The 18,678-nt window shown below is 41.8% G+C and overlaps 1 protein-coding gene across 1 annotated transcript in view; it reads left to right on the top strand.

Moving 5' to 3' along the window:
- TRPV5 (transient receptor potential cation channel subfamily V member 5) overlaps positions 1–17,164 on the top strand; it is a 32,034-nt gene extending 14,870 nt beyond the window's left edge. Inside the window, exons 11-17 of the mRNA XM_007090837.3 lie at positions 9,098–9,184; positions 9,283–9,359; positions 9,605–9,770; positions 9,930–9,996; positions 12,080–12,348; positions 15,783–15,889; positions 16,573–17,164. Of these exons, the coding sequence (XP_007090899.2) occupies positions 9,098–9,184; positions 9,283–9,359; positions 9,605–9,770; positions 9,930–9,996; positions 12,080–12,348; positions 15,783–15,889; positions 16,573–16,879 (1,080 nt within the window). The 3' untranslated portion in view covers positions 16,880–17,164. The remainder of the gene's footprint in view (positions 1–9,097; positions 9,185–9,282; positions 9,360–9,604; positions 9,771–9,929; positions 9,997–12,079; positions 12,349–15,782; positions 15,890–16,572) is intronic.
- The last annotated feature ends 1,514 nt before the right edge of the window (positions 17,165–18,678 follow it).

Genomic DNA, 18,678 nt, shown 5'->3' with positions numbered 1-18,678 from the left:
ACCAATGGAAGGTCCCTGTTGTTTGGTGTTACCCCTTGAGCCTTGTCCTGAATTTATGGAATATCTGGGTCCTCTTATTCAGTAAATAAATCAACCTGGATAATATCAGGGGCTTCTCAGCTGATCACCATGATCTGAAAGATCCTGATTTCATGATGTACTGGGCTTATTAAATAATAGGAAATTCTCTTTTTTTCCTACTTTATATTACTTGAGAGTCTTAGAGCAATGAAAATGCACCAAGTGTGCCTTGGTTTGATTTTTTAAAGTTTATTTGTTTTGAGAGAGAAAGAGCATGGGAGCATGAGTGGGGAGGGGCAGGGAGAGAAAGGGAGAGAGAGAATCCCAGGCAGGATTTAAAAAAATGTTTATTTATTTATTTTGAGAGAGAGAGAGAGAGAGCGAGCATGTGAGCTGGGGGAGGGGCAGAGAGAGAGGAGACAGAAAATCCCAAGCAGGCTCCACACTGTCAGCGCAGAGCCTGATGTGGGGCTCAAACTCACAAACCATGAAATCATGACCTGAGCCAAGGTTGTACTTAACTGACTGAGCCACCCAGACACCCCTTAACTTGATTCATACAGTTGTTGACATGTTAGTTGGCCCATGGGGATTTATCTTAGACAAATGAATACTTTAATATCCAATTATACTAATAAATTGGACGCACAGGGCTCTCAGTCACAGAAGAATTTTCTCTGTGGATCTCATGGGATCCAGAGAAGTCACTGTGCTCCATGAGAGCCACCCAGCCTCACCTTCTCAGGACAGTTGAAATGAATGGAAAAATGAAAAACTCATCTATTTATATGCAACAAAACAAACTACACAAAAGCAGACATCCACGAGGATGGAGTTAGTGTGTCTCTATCCAGTTTTGGGGCTATCTTAAGGGGTTACTTCACTCTAAGATGCCTCATTGTTCAGCCATTAAAGTTGTGCTTTTCCAGAGTTTCCTAAGCACGCTATTAATTAACTGGATTGATCTCCTACCTCCATTCAGCGTCTAGTTGGTTTAGGCAGAATGACATGCATTGCAGTCCTAGTTCTCTTGGGTTTCCAGGGGAGCAGAAAGTTCAAAGTGTGGGAGTCAGGTGGCTTGGATTTTAGTCCTGACTTTGAAACCAAATAGTTATTTGACCCTGCACAGATCCTACCTCTTACTAGATCAGTGACTTTTCACCAAGAAGGGAAGCTGGTGAAAACACTGGTTCCTAAGCTACACCACACCTAATAAATCAGAATGTCCATTGATGGTATTTTTAAGAACTCTCTGAGTGATCGTAATATTCAGCCAAGGCTGAGAACTACTGGCTTCCATTTCGGGTATCTATTCGTCTCTAACTTTCCAGTCTTAAGTCAGTCACTCTGGTCCTTTAGATTCCTGATGTGCTGTTTAGCAAAAGGGCATTGCTCTCTCATCAAATTTCCTTTTTGTCTCCTGAAGATTTCCTCCATCTTTCCTCTGCCTACCGAACCTAGACATTGTTATAGATGTTAGAAATTCAACATGGTCTGAGCAAAATACACACGATCTCTCTGCCCTTTTGCAGTCTACAGACTGGTGTACATTAATTAAAAGAATAGATATTTCATTACAATCCATCATTGTTACAATTCACAGTATTTTTTCCTCTGGTAAGGAAAAGGACAGGATGCTAAGAGAGCTTACAGCAGGCGCCTGGGCATGCTGAAAAGCCAGAGAAGGTTTCCCTGAGGAAGACACCTAAGCTGAGAGAGCTGGATACCAGTTAGAGGTGAAAAGTTAGTCCTAGGCAGAAAGAATGGACACACAAAAGCCCTGAGGCAGGAAGAACTTTGACAACATCTGAGGACTGAAAGAAGAGCTAGAACACAGGAGCCGCGGTGAGGGCCTCCAGATGAGATTGTCCACGTGGATCCTTCTCAAATCGTGAAGTGCCTTGTAGGCCATATTGAAGATTTTTCTCTCTATCCCAAAGATAATGGGAAGCTGAGAAGGATTTAAAAAATTTTTTTGGTGTTTATTTATTTTTGATAGAACACAAGGCAGGGGAAGGAGAAGAGAGAGGAAGACACAGAACCCGAAGCAGGCTCCAGGCTCTGAGCTGTCAGCACAGAGCCTGATGTAGGGCTCAAACTCACAAACTGTGAGATCATGACCAAGCTGCAGTCAGTCACCCAACCAACTGAGCCTCCTAGGTGCCCCTCAGAAGGACTTTAACTCGGGGAGGGACTTGACAGGACTTCTGGTTTAGAAAAATGTCTGTGTAGGATGGAGAATAGATTTGAAGGGGCCAGGTGGATGTGGGGAGACTAGTAAAGAGGCTGTTCTAGTTCAGCAAGTAAGAGATAATGGTGGGTTGGCCTGGGGATGTGCTGGGGGGTTGGCATCACTACTGTACAATGGATTTGGTGCAGGGAAGAAAGGAGAAGACTGTGGCAGGAATGACTCATAGGTTTCTGTTCATTTAAAAGCATGAAATCTTGCCATTTGCAATGACGTGGATGGAGCTTGAGAGTATCATGCCAAGAGAAATAAGCCAGTCAGAGAAAGACAAATACCTTGTGATGTCACTCAAAGGTGGAATTTAAGAAACAAAACAAAAGAAAAAAAGAGATAAACCAAAAAGAAAAGAAAAAAACCCACTCTTAACTACAGAAGACAAACAGATAGTTAGCAGATGGGATGGGTAAAATGGGGAAATAAGAGTTCATCTATCTTGATGAGCCCTGGGTGATGTATAGAATTGTCGAATCACCATATTGTACTCCTGCAACTGATTTAACACTATATATTAACTAAACTAGAATTAAAATGTTTTAAAAGACGAAGAATAGAAAGTAACCCTGCCATAAGAAAGAATAACTAAGAAGACAGCAAACAAATTGAATAATTCAGAAATAATTTATTAAATATTTGCTTTGTGTGAAAAAAAAGAAATTGTCCTCTACCTGTCATGGTCAGTGGGATTGATCTTTTCACATTGTTACTCCTCACAAGCTCTGAAAAACCCAAAGCACCACAGCTATTTGAAAAACCCAACTGACCTCCAGCTCTACACAACTTTGTTCAGCGTTCCTAACCAACTTACTGTGAGACAAGCACAGCAAATTAAAGAAGAAAAGAGGCGAGGAGAAGTAGGGAGCCTGGTAGGTGAAAATAGCATCTAACTGAGCATCAAACTTAGTGCTTGCTTTGTGCACTTTACATGCATTTATCAGTGCTTGGGGGAGCTGGTTAAAATGCAGATTCTAGGAGGTTCCTGGGCTGCTTAGTTGAGTGTCCAACTCTTGATTTGGCTCAGATCATTATTCCAGGGTTGTGGGATGGAGCCCCGTGTCGGGCTCCATGCTGAGCATGGAGCCTGCTTAAGATGCTCTCTCATGTCTCCCTCTGCCCCTCTCCCCTACTTGCACTCTCTCTCTCACCCTCTGCCCCTCTCTTCTGCTTGTGTGAGTGCTCCCATTCTCTCTAAAATAGAAAATAAAGGGGCACCTGGGTGGCTCAGTCAGTTGTGCACCTGACTCTTGATTTCACCTCATGTCGTGATCTCACAGATTGTGAGTTTGAGCTCTGTCTTGGGATCTGTGCTGACAGCATGGAGCCTGCTTGTGATTCTCTGTCTCCTCTCTCTTCCCCTCCCTGCTCGCTCTCTCTCTCTCTCTCTCTCTCTCTCTCAAAAATAAATAAATAAATATTAAAATAAGTAAAATAAAAAATAGATTTATTTTTTATAAATAAATTTTATTTCCGCAGATTCTGACAATAAAGCTCCAGTGAGACCTGAGATTCCTAACTAGCTTTGGGAGAATGCTGATGTTGTAATTCTATGAACCACATTTTGGATGACAAAGCATTAGATCATTTAATCCATATAGATATCCTAATAACTAAAGAAAATCATCACCACTTTAAAGACAGTGAATCTGAAGCCAGAGAGCTTAAGTACTTTGGCAAAGACACTCAGCTAGTAAGAGCATCACTGGAATTGGGATTTTGGTCAGCTTTATTTCAGAACTTCACCTTTAAATACCAACTGAGGTCATTTCTCTGTCCAGAGCGATGTGCCGAACACCAGTGTTCTTTCTTAGTGGACCCACTGCGTGAGAAACTCGTGTCCCCAGGCTTTGAGGGCTACCCACACTCACCTGTGTCCAGCTACAATTGATCTGTCCCTGCAAGACAAGGGACATGGAGTGTGAGGGGCAGCCTGGTTAGAAAATCCCTGAAACTCCTCATTATTAGCCAGCAGGACTCTTTCTGGGCACTTCATTCCTTTGCAAGCTGGGGTCTTGGGGAGGTAGAGAAGGTCTAGGACTGGAATTTGACCACTGTTTCTGCTGTCTTCCCACCTCCTCTGGGTGGCCCATGCTCCCTGCCTGTCTCTGAGTGGTTCAGGTGACTTTGACTCTGCTATGCCCACCCGCTCTGGGCATTTCCTTCAAGGCAATGAGCTCAGTCAGCTGGTAAATGAGAGCAAGGCCATTAGGCTCACAATGAAGTATGAATGATCAGCCTCCTCAGGGGATTTGGCTGTTGACAACTCTGAAAATTCCAAGCCATATGATGATGTAAAGAATTCCAGTCATTATTGAAAGACATTTATTTTTAGAGTGGGGTGGAGTATTTTCTCAGTGCATTATTAGCCAGGCTTGCTTAGGTGACCTTGAGCTACGAATATGGAAATCCTGAAAAGGCCTAATTCATTGTGACCTTTTCCCCATATGCCTCCAGAGAGGTTTCCCAGTCCCACTTCCCGATTCTGTCTTTATCTCCCCTTTGCAACTTTCTGATCATGCTCAGCTTGCACCTGCCTTCTTATCCCCTCTTTTTCTTCCTTCTTTCTTTCAAATCAATGGAACATCCACTACATGGTGCATTGTGGGTAAAAAGGAGTAGTACGTCCCTGCTCTCGGGGGACTCTGAGATTACCGGCGAGGCATTTGTGGTCTTTATGAAAAGATTGCAGTGTGCTGGGTGAGGTATGTAAGCAGAGTGGTGCCATGTGCCAATGGGAGAGCCCCTGAGCGGGGTGTGGAGGGGCAGGAAAGGAGGCCCAGGAGGAATGCTGTGACCTGAGTCTTAAGGCTTAAGTAGATGTGAGCCAGTAAACTTATGGAGGAAGACATCCTAAGAAAAGGGCACAGTCCATGCAAAGGCCTGACTTAACAACCGAGAACCCCAATAGTTCGATGTGCCCGGAGCATCACACAGAATATGGGGACACAGAGGAGAAGCCAGACCAGCAAGGCTTCTGTACATCACGTTTGCTAGTCTGGCTCTTATTGTTCTTTATTCTCATCTAATCAAAAGAATTAGAAGAACACATGCACATGACTTGAAAATCACATGGCAGGTATAATGAAGAGCAGCAGTGTGGGGGCCTCTCCTGACCCAATGTCTTATTCCCTGGAGGTAACCCAGGTTTTACCTCTTCAAGTTTTCATTCCTGTTGCTGTCTCCACGCTACTGAATAATATGCTTCCATCTTTATTCATTAATTAAATCTATACATTATTGGAATATAATGGGATTATTGTTGGAATATTTGGAATTTCTGCTATGGTAAAGATCTAGAGAGTGCCCTCCAATCTTATCTCCCCTTCATTTCTATTCTGAAGACTTCAGGGAACTAGGAATGGTAGTGAGCAGCTCAGCCATGTGATGCTACTTGCATTTTAGAAAGACCAGTCCAGAAGCATGGTGGATGGTGGGTTGAACGAGGGGAAATGGTTTCATGGTAAACCAGATGACAGATGCTGCAGGTTTGCATTAAGAGAGTAGTGCTGTGACTTGAGAATGGACGGGGGAAGCCTTTGAGAGAGAATTGAGAGACTGAATGTATAGGACCTTGAGAATGAGTGCCTCTTCTACTTTATTTTGTCGAACATGACCTTGATTCCAAAATCCTTTCAGAAAGACCACACATCCCAAAAGCTGTGGATCAGCCTTTCAACAGGGACAGAAAATCTCGAATACAATCTCCAGAGAGTAAAATTCTCAAAATTTAAGGGAAAACTCATTTACCAGTTTAAGTTTAGGGTTCAATTCACAAAGGTAGTTAATTAAGAGGAAATTCTTATTATCAGTTCAATAGACACCAGTAAGTCATTTATAAAATTCAATGTTCCTGTCTGTTTTTTAAATGTTTATTTATTTATTTTGAGAGAGAGGGAGAGGCAGAGAGAGAGAGAGAGAGAGAGAGAGAGAGAGAGAGAGAGAAACCCAAGCAGGCTCTGCACTGTCAGCGCAGAGCCTGACCTCACAAACCATGAGATCATGACCTGAGCTGAAATCAAGAGTTGGACGCTTAACCAACTGAGCCACCCAGGTGCCCCACTCCTGTCCATTTTTAAACCACTAAAATCTTTCTGAAAGATTTTATAAACAAAAGAGTATCTATTCCGAACCGAGAGCCTACGTTAAACACATGGTGTGAAACACTAGAATTCCTTTAAAATCAAAAGAAAAACAAAGTGTTTTAAAAGCCGAATAGTTCCTTTATTTTTTCATCTTTATTGATGTATAATTGACAAAGAAAATTGCAAGTTTCCTAAAGTATACATTGCGGTTATTTGGAATACGTACACACCATTAAAGGATCCCCACCATCTAGTTCATTAACACACTCATCACCTCACATATTTATCTTCGTTCTTTGCTTTTGATGAGAACAATTAAGTTCCATTCTCTTAGCAAATTTCAATTATATAATGCAGTGTAATTAACTACAGTCATGTTTTACATTAGATTCTTGGAGCCTATTCATGTTATAGCTGAGAGTTTGTGCCTTTTTACCAACTTCTCCCTATTTCTTTCACCCCACCGTCCCTTTTCTACACTCTGTTTCTGGAATTTTGACTTTTTTTCTTTCTTTCTTTCTTTCTTTCTTTCTTTCTTTCTTTTTTTTTTTTTTAAGATTCCACATATAAGTGGTACCATGCAGTGTCTCTCTTCTCTGTTGGGCTTATTTTACTTAACATAATGCCCTCAAGGCCCATCCATGTTGTTGCAAATGGCAGCATTTCCTTCTTTTTTGTGGTTGAATAATATATATATATATATATCCCCCATATCTTCTTTATCCACTCATCTATTGATGGACAGTTCCTTTATATAGATGAGCCAAGGAAAAAAAGGTCGGTGGCAGTTCTTCAGACTACTAAACCAAGATACAAAGTTTTAAAAAGGATTCAAAGTTTTTGTACAAACACATATGAGGTTATTTTATTTCTACATTTAATATTATTTTGTTTCTGTATATAATATACTTACCAGTTATTCCACTACTTACTACCTAATTCTCCAAAAGGAGTTGGAATGTTTTACAATTAAAGAGAGATGCTATAGGAACATTAAGATAAAGAAAAAGAAGGAGGCCCGTGAAGTGAATTTCAGGACAGAAGAGGGGGTATTCAGTTAGAGCTGAGGATTTAAACAAAACACAAAACAAAACAAAATAAAACCAACCTCTGAGCTTCCTTGGAAGCAAAGCAAAAGGGAAATTTCCCATTAGATGATAAAATAAAATTGACCAGTTTGTCAAGAGAACATCAATTCTCTAAACAACAATAACAGCAACAACAGCAGCAACATCAACAATAAAGTAACTGAAGTCTAGCCAAGTTTGTTAGATCACATTGCTCACCAACCACATAGACATCAGCTATTTTTTTGATCTCTCCTGGTCCCATATGATTTACCTGAAACATTTTCACCCTCTGTTGGTAAGTCTGGTTCTACTCTTCCATAAAGGTTATATCCTTGTCTTCTACTGAGCTGTCAGTTTCTGAATATCTGTGGGGCTCCTGGTGGGTACCTTCTTTATATCATAGATCACCTCCTACTACATAGCATCTCTTCCTATTTCAAAACTATGCCTCTCACTGGACCAGTGAATACACACTCCAAGTAGCCTGCTGAGGGATGCTCAGAGGTTCCAGTTTATCAGCAGAGCAGAGATGATTAGCATTCCTTATGCCTAATGAGGGATCACATCCTTCCTAGTTTAGATCATCAACTTTCCCACTGGCCTCAGGGACTCTCAACTCCGTTCTTGGGTGCACTACTCAGAGAGGTGACCTTAGAGAAGAGATTTCCTAAAATTTTGAAGTATACCTGAATGTGTTGAAATTATTTGTACATTTCATGTGGGGATGACATATATACGAACACAGTTTTCTGGTAAGAGGGTCCACAGTCTTAATGATATTCTCCATAACCCTCCAAAAGTTGAGGATCAGTATTGCAGCATTCTTTCACTACATGTGTGTAATGTTGTAAGCCTTTTACTGTGAAACAACATGCCCAGAAGAAGGATGGTCTTCTTTTATCTTGACCTTAGGGTTGTACCTTCTACACCTACTGCTCAGGATAAGATGGGGACCCTTCCTCAAAACTAAAATCCATTCAGTGTCTCTAACCCTCTTTTCTGACCTTTTCTATATTACCACATCATAATATAATCATAACTATATCTATAGTGATTTATGGCTTATAAAGTATATCCAGATACATCCTCTAATTTAATATCTACAATAACACTAGGAATAAGCATTAGAGTCTCCATTTTTACAGATGAGAAACCTCAAACTCAGAGAGGTTTAGTGCCTTATTCAAGGTTCTGCTAAAACTGGTAGATTCTGGGCCTATTCTGGAATCTGAATTCTGTGAGGTGTTTATAGAGTAGTCTACCTTCCAAAGACCACATGAGATTGGAAAAGTTGGGCTTTCAACATAGCCAAAACCATCCCAAGCCAATAATGCCTCTTCCTGTTGGTTTAGTCTTCTTAACTTGATGCTGTGAAATGTGATTTCAGCCCCTTGGTACACACATCATAAATTACCACTCATAATATATATTATAGTGATTTGCTAGGGGGTGGCTCAAGTTATTTAGAATGTATATTAAGCCTTGAATACATAGGTTAATGGCCTGGTCATAGATTTAAGCACAATTGACAAATACAGTGGCAGGGGAGGAGGGTAATGGTGGTGGTGAGGGGAAATTTGCTTCATCTGGGATGGACTTTAGTTGCTTTAGACCACCTGCCCCAAAAGACTTGATTCTCAATCCATCAAAAAATACTTCTTACTCCGAATTTACTCCCACAGGAGGCCTATGTGACTCAGCAGGATAAGATCCGTCTGGTGGGGGAACTGGTGACCATCACGGGGGCTGTGATCATCCTGCTCCTGGAGGTGAAGTACAACCAGGGTCCAAGCTGAGGCCATCCACCTGGGGCCCCAGACTGAACTGCAGTCCACATTGTCTTTTTGTTTTACTGGCCTTTTCCCAGATCCCGGACATCTTCAGGGTTGGTGCTTCTCGCTATTTTGGACAGACTATCCTCGGGGGACCGTTCCATGTCATCATGTGAGTGTCTCTTCCTTTCAGTCCCATGTCTTCCCTTGCCAGAATTGTTCCAGGTCTCTATTCACTCTTTGGGACCTAGACTTCAGCTGACTCTCACTTCTAGGGATTTTTTGCCCAGTGGGCTCATATGTGTGTTTTGGGTGTAAGGACTAAGCCTGAGTGGGTACCACCCAATTCATCACCATGCTAGAGGAGACCTGGAATATTTCCTCTCTCACTCCTTGTTCCCTGCCCCCTCCCCCAAGCATCACCTATGCCTGCATGGTGCTGGTGACCATGGTGATGCGGCTCTCCAACATGAACGGGGAGATGGTGCCCATGTCCATTGCCCTGGTGCTGGGTTGGTGCAGTGTTATGTACTTCGCTCGAGGATTCCAGATGCTTGGTCCCTTCACCATCATGATACAGAAGGTCAGTGCCTTCCCCAAAGATTCCTCTGGCTTCAGCAATAAGTCCTTTCCAGACAAAGGGAGGAGATGGAGCTAGGTGGCCTCCAGTTTAGCAGGATAGCTGCAGAGAAGCAGGTAGAGAAGGGTCATTCCAACCTCCCTCCCCTTCCCTTTCCTGTAGATGATTTTTGGAGACTTAATGCGCTTCTGCTGGCTGATGGCTGTGGTTATTCTGGGATTTGCCTCAGGTAAGAGCACTGTCCCCCCACACTACTAGGTCATGTGATCCAGTTCTCCAGAAAGTTCACTCACTCTTGCTCTCCGTTCTCATTTATACTCTCTTTTGCTTATTTCCCCCCGGTGGATATTGAGTCAAAAAGCACACTCGTATCCATAGGATCAGGGTCACTTAAGACGACCTAGAAGGTAGATGATATGCTCTGAATTTATGGGCTAGTAACATTCATGTTGACTAACAGCCCAGGAAGATTTTTAAAGAAGAGATAGATAAAGGGCTTTGGAGAGACAGCACCATTAAACAGGAAAGACTGGCCAGTTGTGGATCTCAGAAAACTATGTGGGCAAACAGAGTCAGTGCAATATTTAACTCTTTCTGTCTCTACACTTCAAAAGAAGAAACACAGAGAATTCAATAACACATAGCATCCTTTTTTTTTTCCTATGTGCATTTAAAATTGGGAGAAAAAGAAAGAAATCAAAAAGGAAGTACAGAAAATTATTTTGGAGAGTTTGAGGATGAGAGAGGAAAACAGAAGAAAAAAACCTGTAAAGAGAGATTGGGGAAAGAGGGAGCAGGGACTTAGTCGCAGCCCAAGGCACACGTGGAATGTCAGGGTAGAGAGAGGAACACAGTGAGAAAATAACAGCCAGGATAGGATGAAGGCAGTGAGAAAGTAGGAGAAAGTTCTTATGGAAAGGCACTAAGAGGAAGGAAGAACAGTGAGATATGGCAACTCAAATCTAGTCTTCTGTGTCTGCAACCAAACATCCGTAAGACAAGGGGATGCCCTAGGCGCTATTTGAAGACCTCTCAACTCTAAAAGACGATGGCCTTTTAGAACAAAAGGCACTATTCCTGTCCTAGGAATTCTCATTTAACAGGAATTCCCACCAAACAGACCAAAAAAAAAAAAAATACCCCAAGATCTGAGCTTATGAAAGGGTAAAACTGTGGTAGTCTTGCCTGTTTGGAGTATTCCTTACATATTCTTTCTTCCCACCCTCTACCCCATCTGCACACATCATGAATTACTGCTCACAACATGTGTGCATATAGTTACTCAGTAAGCATATGTTATATATAGTATATGTATGTTATACAGTACATAGTATCATGACCTGCCAATTGAAGTCATAATGACAGAGTAGTTTTCTATAGATGTCCTATACCCAGGATCTCCTAAATTGTCTCTTCTTGGTTGTTGTGCTTGCCTTGTCCATCAGTAAATAAAAAAGTGATGTTTTGTCATAGATACTATTTCCATTCTTGAGATCATTTAGTTTATATTTCAGTTCCCCACACAGAGAGAAGTCTCTTAAAGGTTCTAATGGTGTACTAATGTTCCAGGATGCCCAGTATCATCCAGTAGGCTACACACTGAGCAGACCTTTTCCATGATGATCCAAGCTCACCCAGGAACCTCAGAATGATGGATGGTCATCTAGGGGCCACTGAGATTTTTTTTTAAAGGTGCTTTTCTTTTGGCCATTTCATATGGTCAGTTCTTTAAAATTGTTGGAGATTCCATGCATTCTTGTAACAAATTACCTTTTATTTATTTTTTAATTAATTAATTAATTAATTTTTAAATTTCCATCCAAGTTAGTTAGCATATAGTGCAACAATGATTTCAGGAGTAGATTCCTTAATGCCCATTGCTCATTTAGCCTATCCCCCCTCCCACAACCCCTCCAGCAACCCTCTGTTTGTTCTGTATATTTGAGTCTCTTATGTACAAATTATCTTTTAAATATTCAATTTTCTAAGATGTTAAAAGCAGTTAGGTGACTTATTTTGTGTATATCTATCATATATATAATACACACACACACATTTTATGTGTGTACACATTTTACTAAATGGCTGGGTGTTACCATTGTCCAGAGTAATGAACTTGGTCATAAGACATCTTAAGGCTAGCCGGGTCCACACATAAAGTGTGACTTACATGTACACAGTCATATATGTACATTTATGGGCGTGTATGTGTGTCTGCAAGTGTGCAAATGTATGGAGATATAACCGGGCCCATGCTTATTGTGATAATTCCCTATTTCCCCATCTCCATGCCCACTTCCTGGGCGGAGCAGCGTTCTATGTCATTTTCCAGACAGAGGACCCATCCAACCTGGGGCAATTCTATGACTATCCCATGGCACTGTTCAGCACCTTTGAGCTTTTCCTCACCGTCATTGATGGGCCTGCCAACTACGAAGTGAACTTGCCCTTCATGTTTGGCATTGTCTACTTTGCCTTCACCATCATTGCCACGCTGCTCATGCTCAACCTGTTCATCGCCATGATGGGTGATACACACTGGCGGGTGGCCCATGAGCGGGATGAACTCTGGAGGGCCCAGGTGAGTTTACTAGTGTTAGTCTTACTAAGGGGAAGAGAATGGAGAGAAAAATCAAAGTGGAAAATGTTATGCTACACGACTCTTAAGAGAGTCACAGAACAATCCAGTGTTGTCACCTCAACAAAGGTACATTTGGACAGAGGAGGAGATAAAAGGAGGGGTAGTTTAACACCCAAGAGCTGAGGTGTTGATCACAGGGGAAAAGTAGATACAATAGTCAACCTCGAGCCCAGTGAGAACTAGAGACTGTCTTATATATTCTAGTGGGTTTTTTTTATTTTTGTAATTTTACTTATTTTTTTTAAGATTTTTAATTTCAAGTAATCTCTATACCCAGTATGGGTGCTTAACTGACTAAGCAAGCCAGGCATCAGCTATATATTCTAGTTTTAAATTTTAATTTTTAATCTTATCTTCTATTTGCTTCTCCCTGTTTCTCTATGATTTTTTCTATATATCAGTGAAGATAATATAATTTTAGAGTTGGAAGTATCTTTAGTGGTCCTGTAGTTGAGTTCTTACTCAGTGATTAGTTATTCATTGGTCAAAAGGTCATTTAATATCTTCTTTAATGCTGATTAGGACCTTCTTATTATCATATGGATTTGGGTAGTGGTTGGGAAGAAGAGAGCTTTTTCATATTTCAAAACTTTTTGTTATTAGAAATGTCCATGTTGCATGGAGCTGAAATCTATCTTTCTACAATTCCATTCTTTGGCCCCAGTCTTTTCTTTTAATATACACAGAACACACTCTTCTGTATGAACACCATCCAAAAATTTGAATACAGCTATAATTTATCCACTCAGACTTTCCATTCACTTAACAATAATTATGTAGAGCCTGTTATGTGTTGGGAAATGTCTGGGAGCTGGGGACACCAGCATGAACGCAACAGATGCCATCTGCGTATCATGGAGCCCACAGTCTGGTTGGGAAGACTGCCATTAAATAAAGGACTTCATGGAAGTCTGTAAAACTACAGTAGTAAAACTATCACACAGAAGTAGAAGATGCTAAGAACAGGACACAACAGAGGAGTCTGATTGCAAAGTTAGGAAATGCTTTCCTGATGGAGTGACATTTAAGGTGAACTCCTAGACATGGGTAAGAATTATCCAGTTAAGGAGAATGACAGAAAAGGATAGAGGTTAGGATTTATATCAGTCAGGACTCTTGGCTATAGGGACAGAGAACCAAATGCAAACATACTTAAAAAAAAAAAAAGAAAGAAAGAAAAGAAAAAGAAAAGAAAAGAAAAAGAAAAAGAAAAAGAAAAAGAAATAAATGGCATTGGAAGCAAGATGTGTTGGTCCTCGTAACTGGAAAGTTTAAAGAACTAAACTATCTTTAAGTATATCTGGCCAAAGTGTGTATTTCCATTTCAGTAACTACATCAGTTTCTCTGTTCTGCTCTCCTATCCAGTCTGCTCTCCTAAGTCAGTCTCTCCCATCACGTTGGTGAAATGTCTTCTAGAAGCTCCAAATTCCCAAAGGAATGAGCAGGTGTACTGTATTGCACAATTCCAAGGGCCCCATCTGTTGTATTCGCTATGCCTTCTGATACTGTGCGAGGTGTAACCCCTCAAAGAGCATCTTTTCCCCCAAGAAGCCAGTCTAAGTTCCATCTCACTGCAACAGGTTTGAGCTATAGGTGCATCCTTGAATTTGAGGTTAAGGCCAAGGAGTGGTGATGGTGGTAGTGGAATTTAGGGGAGAATCAGCTAATCAGCTGGGGTGCAGTCCAGTCTACCCTAACTGATAGACAGATTGGTGAAGTGACAATGGTCCAAGCAAAAGGGGTCTATTACCAGAACAAGGTGGGGGCCTACTGATGGCACAACAGGACACATAAATGTCCTTTTCAAGATAAAGGAGAGCTTCTATATAGGGAAAGGGAACACATGATTAAAAGTCCTGAGGTTAGGGGCACCTGGGTGGCTCAGTCGGTTAAGTGCTGGACTCTTGATTTTGGCTCAGGTCATAATCTCACAGTTTGTGGGTTCAAGCCCCGCATTGGGCTGTGCACTGACAGTGCAAAGCCTGCTTGGGATTCTCTCTCCTCTCTCTCTGTCCCTCCCCTGCTCATGTGCTCTCTTTCTCTCTCTCTCAAAAAAGATAAACTTTCAAAAAAAAAAAAGTCCTGATGTTGGAGGGAACTTGGTCCAACTAAGAAATCAAGTAGAAAAATACAACATTGGGAATTGGGCTACTTTAAGAATTGCTAGTTTCTTCAACTAACCAAGCTTTCTGCACTTGTTCATGCCTAAGAGATCATGGTCCTTTCAAAAGTAGAGTGTTCCTGATAGGATTGGAGTAATACAATATAAAGAGGGGTCATGCCTTCCCTTGCTTTGGACACTGTAGTAGAAATAGCACCTCAAATTGAGCCAGGTCTTGGGGCACCTGGGTGGCTCAGTCATATAAGTGTCCAACTCTTGACTTCAGCTCAGGTCATGATCTCATGGTTTGTGGGTTCAAGCCCCACATTGGGTTCTGCACTGAGAGTGAAGAACCTGTTTGGGATTCTCTCCACCCCCTCCCTGCCCCTCCCCCACTCTTGAAAGAAAGAAAGAAAGAAACTTAAAAAAAAATTGAGCCAGGTCTTTAAAGAAATATACATCTGGCCCTTATGAAGGTCATGATCTACTAGAACCCATGCATCTTTGTTATTCAACTTAATTAGTAAAGCCCCTTTACCACTTCCTGTACTTACCCAGATTCTTTGTTCTTAAATATAAGTGTAGTACCTTACATTTGGTTCTCTTAAATTTCACATTATTGGTATTTGACTAGCATTCCAGTCTGGTGAGATCATTTTTATATGGCTTTTGTCACCTCACATTATTACATATCCCTCCCAGTTTTGTGTCACAGTCATATTTGATAAGCTTGTCTTCTATGTTTCATTTAAGTAATTAATGAGGGCTGGGCAAAGGACAGAACATGTGACATGCCACTAGAATTTTCCTTGCCAAGTTTGCAGTCATTAACCCACTCTTTTTCTTTGGAGGATATGGGTATTTAATTTGCTGCAAATTCCCTGAACACTAGCAGCGTCATTTCATCCCACAATCATAGAGATTCTATTTAATCATTTTATTTAAATCAAGATAACTAGTCTGGCTTTCCTATGAAAAAGCGAATGAGATTAGTTTGGACTGACTCATTTTCTATGAATGTGAATAGTAATGTAGGGGTCACAGTCTTATTCAAAACACTCATATAATATTCTCTCTCCTTTTATGATGAGTGAGTAAAGCAGATAGCATGATGCCTGGCACAAGCTAGGGCATGGCTCAATGGCTGTCATCTCCCCAATTTCTGGTGTCCCCATCTGACAGATTCCTCTTTGTTCCCATGTTGGTGGCTTCTAGTGTTCCCTGAGACCTCATCACTCTTCCTGAGTTTCCTCTATCTCTCACTCCTCCCAGGTGGTGGCCACCACAGTGATGCTGGAGCGGAAGCTGCCTCGCTTCCTGTGGCCTCGCTCTGGGATCTGCGGTTGCCAGTATGGGCTGGGGGACCGCTGGTTCCTGCGGTGAGTGACTGTGAATATGTATAAACTGCTAACAAGCATGAAGCCATGGGAGTAGGGTGCCCAGTTTCACATTTATCACACATATTTCCATTCCTGAGATCCCCAACTGGACCCAAAGGAGACATCATCACTCTATAAAGTGAGACTGCATTAGCCTGTTTAGGGGAGGGGGGTGGAGCCAACAGGGAGAGCGACAAGATGGCTGATAACTGATGCCAGGCTGTGAGTACATCAGGGTAGTAATGTGTGTGAGGTTATATACGTGTCCATGCTCAGATGTGGGCATGGGATACCCAACTTGTTCTAGTCTTGTTCCTATCTGACCCCCATTTCTAGTAAATTCTTGCCTTGAACCTAACCTTCTCCATACTCTACCTTCAGCTCCTGACTTGGCTTTTCTTCTCTCTTGGTTTTCTCTTTCATATTCACAACCACACACACACACACACACACACACACACACACCACTACCCTCCAAATCCTGATTGCTTACCTCTTCGGTCTCTATCCCACTTTACCCTTCATTCCACTGCTCTTCCCTTCATTTCATCCTAGGACTCTGGTCCCTTCCTTGCCCTGTCCTCTTGGTCCTGTTTCCTACAAGTGCTCTTCCCCCCTCTCCTTCTCCTCATGGCCCTTTTTCCTTCACCTCACCTGAGTTCCTTCCCCTTTGCCCTCCTCAGAGTTGAGAACCACCATGATCAAAATCCTTTGCGAGTGCTTCGCTACGTGGAAGCTTTCAAGGGCTCAGACAAGGAGGATGGACAAGAGCAGCTTTCTGAGAAACAGCCCTCTGTTTCTGTGATCGAAAGTGGGACCCCAGCCAGAGCCTCTCTGGCCCCTCCAACGCCTTCCCTATCCCGGACCACATCTCACAGCAGCAGCAGCCACCGGGGCTGGGAGATCCTGCGTCGCAACACATTAGGACACGTGAATCTTGGGCTGGACCTTGGCGAGGGAGATGGAGAGGAAAATATCTATCATTTGTGATGAGGACCCCTGTTACTATTGGCCTGACAAACAGGTGGGCCTAAATGGAGGGAAGTATCTGATTGTTTTGCCTGTTAATCATGAGAGGGGATAGGCAGAATAATTCTTCAAGGTCATGTCTCATCCTTCACATCAGCATTTCTGGAGATGGGCAATGGACGTCTGTTGTCCCACATATCTTCTGGTTTCCTGAAAGTCCCACATCTTGAGAAAAGAAGGTGTCTCTTAGAGCAAAGTTGGATTTAGCCATCAAAGACATGAACTAGGGATGCTAGACTAACATCTGGATCATCTTTCTTTCTGCCTCATGCAGGCACTAGAAAGTAGTGAGCGGTGAAGCCTGCTTGGTTCCACAAGGCTTAATGTGGGAAGATCCAGGCATGGCACTGAGGTTATGGCCCTTCCCTTTTCCCCTGTAGGACTCTCTCTCACCCCGCAACCAACCCCCAACTAGAAAACTGCAATAAGAAAGGTTCTTTATCCTTGCTTTATTTTTCAGAAATTTTATTGTGGGAAGATACACATCACATAAATTTACTATCTTAACCATATGTAGGTATACAATTCAGTGGCATTAGGTACATTTACACTGTTGCATAATGATAACTACTATTCATCCACAGGATGCTCTCATCATCTCAAACCAAAACTCTGGCACTCATTAAACATTAACTCCCTACTGTCCCCTCCACACAGTCCCTCATAACCAATATTCCACTCCACGTCTATGAATTTGACTACTCTAGGTACCTCATACAGGTGGAATCATTCAATATTAATCCTATTGTGTCTGGCTTATTTCACTTAGCATAATAGTTTCAAGATTCATCCTTGTTGTAGCAGGCATCAGAATTTTATTCCTTTTAAGGGTCAAATAATATTTCATTGTATGGATATATCACATTTTATTTATCCATTCATCCACTGATGGGTATTAGGGTTGTTTCCACCTTTTGGCTATTATGAGTAATACTGCTATGAACATTGGCATATAATTCTCTTCAAGTTCTTGCTTTCGATTTCTTTGGGTGTATCCTTAGCTGTGGAATGGCTTGGACTTATGGCAATTATTATTTAATTTTTTGAGGAACTGCCACACTTTGTTGTTTTTTCTTTCTTTCTTTCTTTCTTTCTTTCTTTCTTTCTTTCTTTCTTTCTTTCTCCTTCTCCTTCTTTTTGATAATAGCCATCCTAATGGATATGAAGTGGTATCTCATTGTGGTTTTGATTTGTATTTCCCCAATGACTAATGACAATGAACAGCTTTTCATATGCTTATTGGCCATTTGTATTTGGAGAAATATCTATCAAATCCTTCATCTATATTTTGGATTCTGTTTGTTTTTTGTTGTTTTTGAATTGTCTTATCCTTGCTTTTTGAGACTCAGAGTCTAAAGGGTTTGTATCTCATTTGTGTCTACATGTATGTTTAAATAAGTGGTAAATTATGCCTTTTGTGCTTGAACAGCTCAATCATTTCTTTATGGGACTCTTCCCGGTCTGTCCCTCAGGTGGCTCATTAGCAGCTAATCACCCTTGTGCCTGGGGGTAGCAGATTTCTGGCTGTGTCTCCTGCAGCAGCCATCTTTTGCCCCCACCTCCCTCTTCCCCTGTGCTGAGTTTTGGGATGGACAGCAACAAAGCAGGATGGGCCATCCCTCTCCAGGGAGGAAAGTGGGAGCTAGGTGTCCAGGGCACCCAGTACCAGGCTCTTGACAACCTCCCTCTTGTCTCCAGTCCTTTACGTCTCACCTCAACCCTAATATCACCCTCACCCAAAAGCCATAATAACTTTTAAG

The sequence above is a fragment of the Panthera tigris genome, chromosome A2 (genome assembly GCF_018350195.1).
Source record: "Panthera tigris isolate Pti1 chromosome A2, P.tigris_Pti1_mat1.1, whole genome shotgun sequence".
NCBI lineage: Eukaryota > Metazoa > Chordata > Mammalia > Carnivora > Felidae > Panthera > Panthera tigris.
Note: the sequence above shows the minus strand (reverse complement) of the source record. Positions and strands in the feature narration are given on the sequence as shown.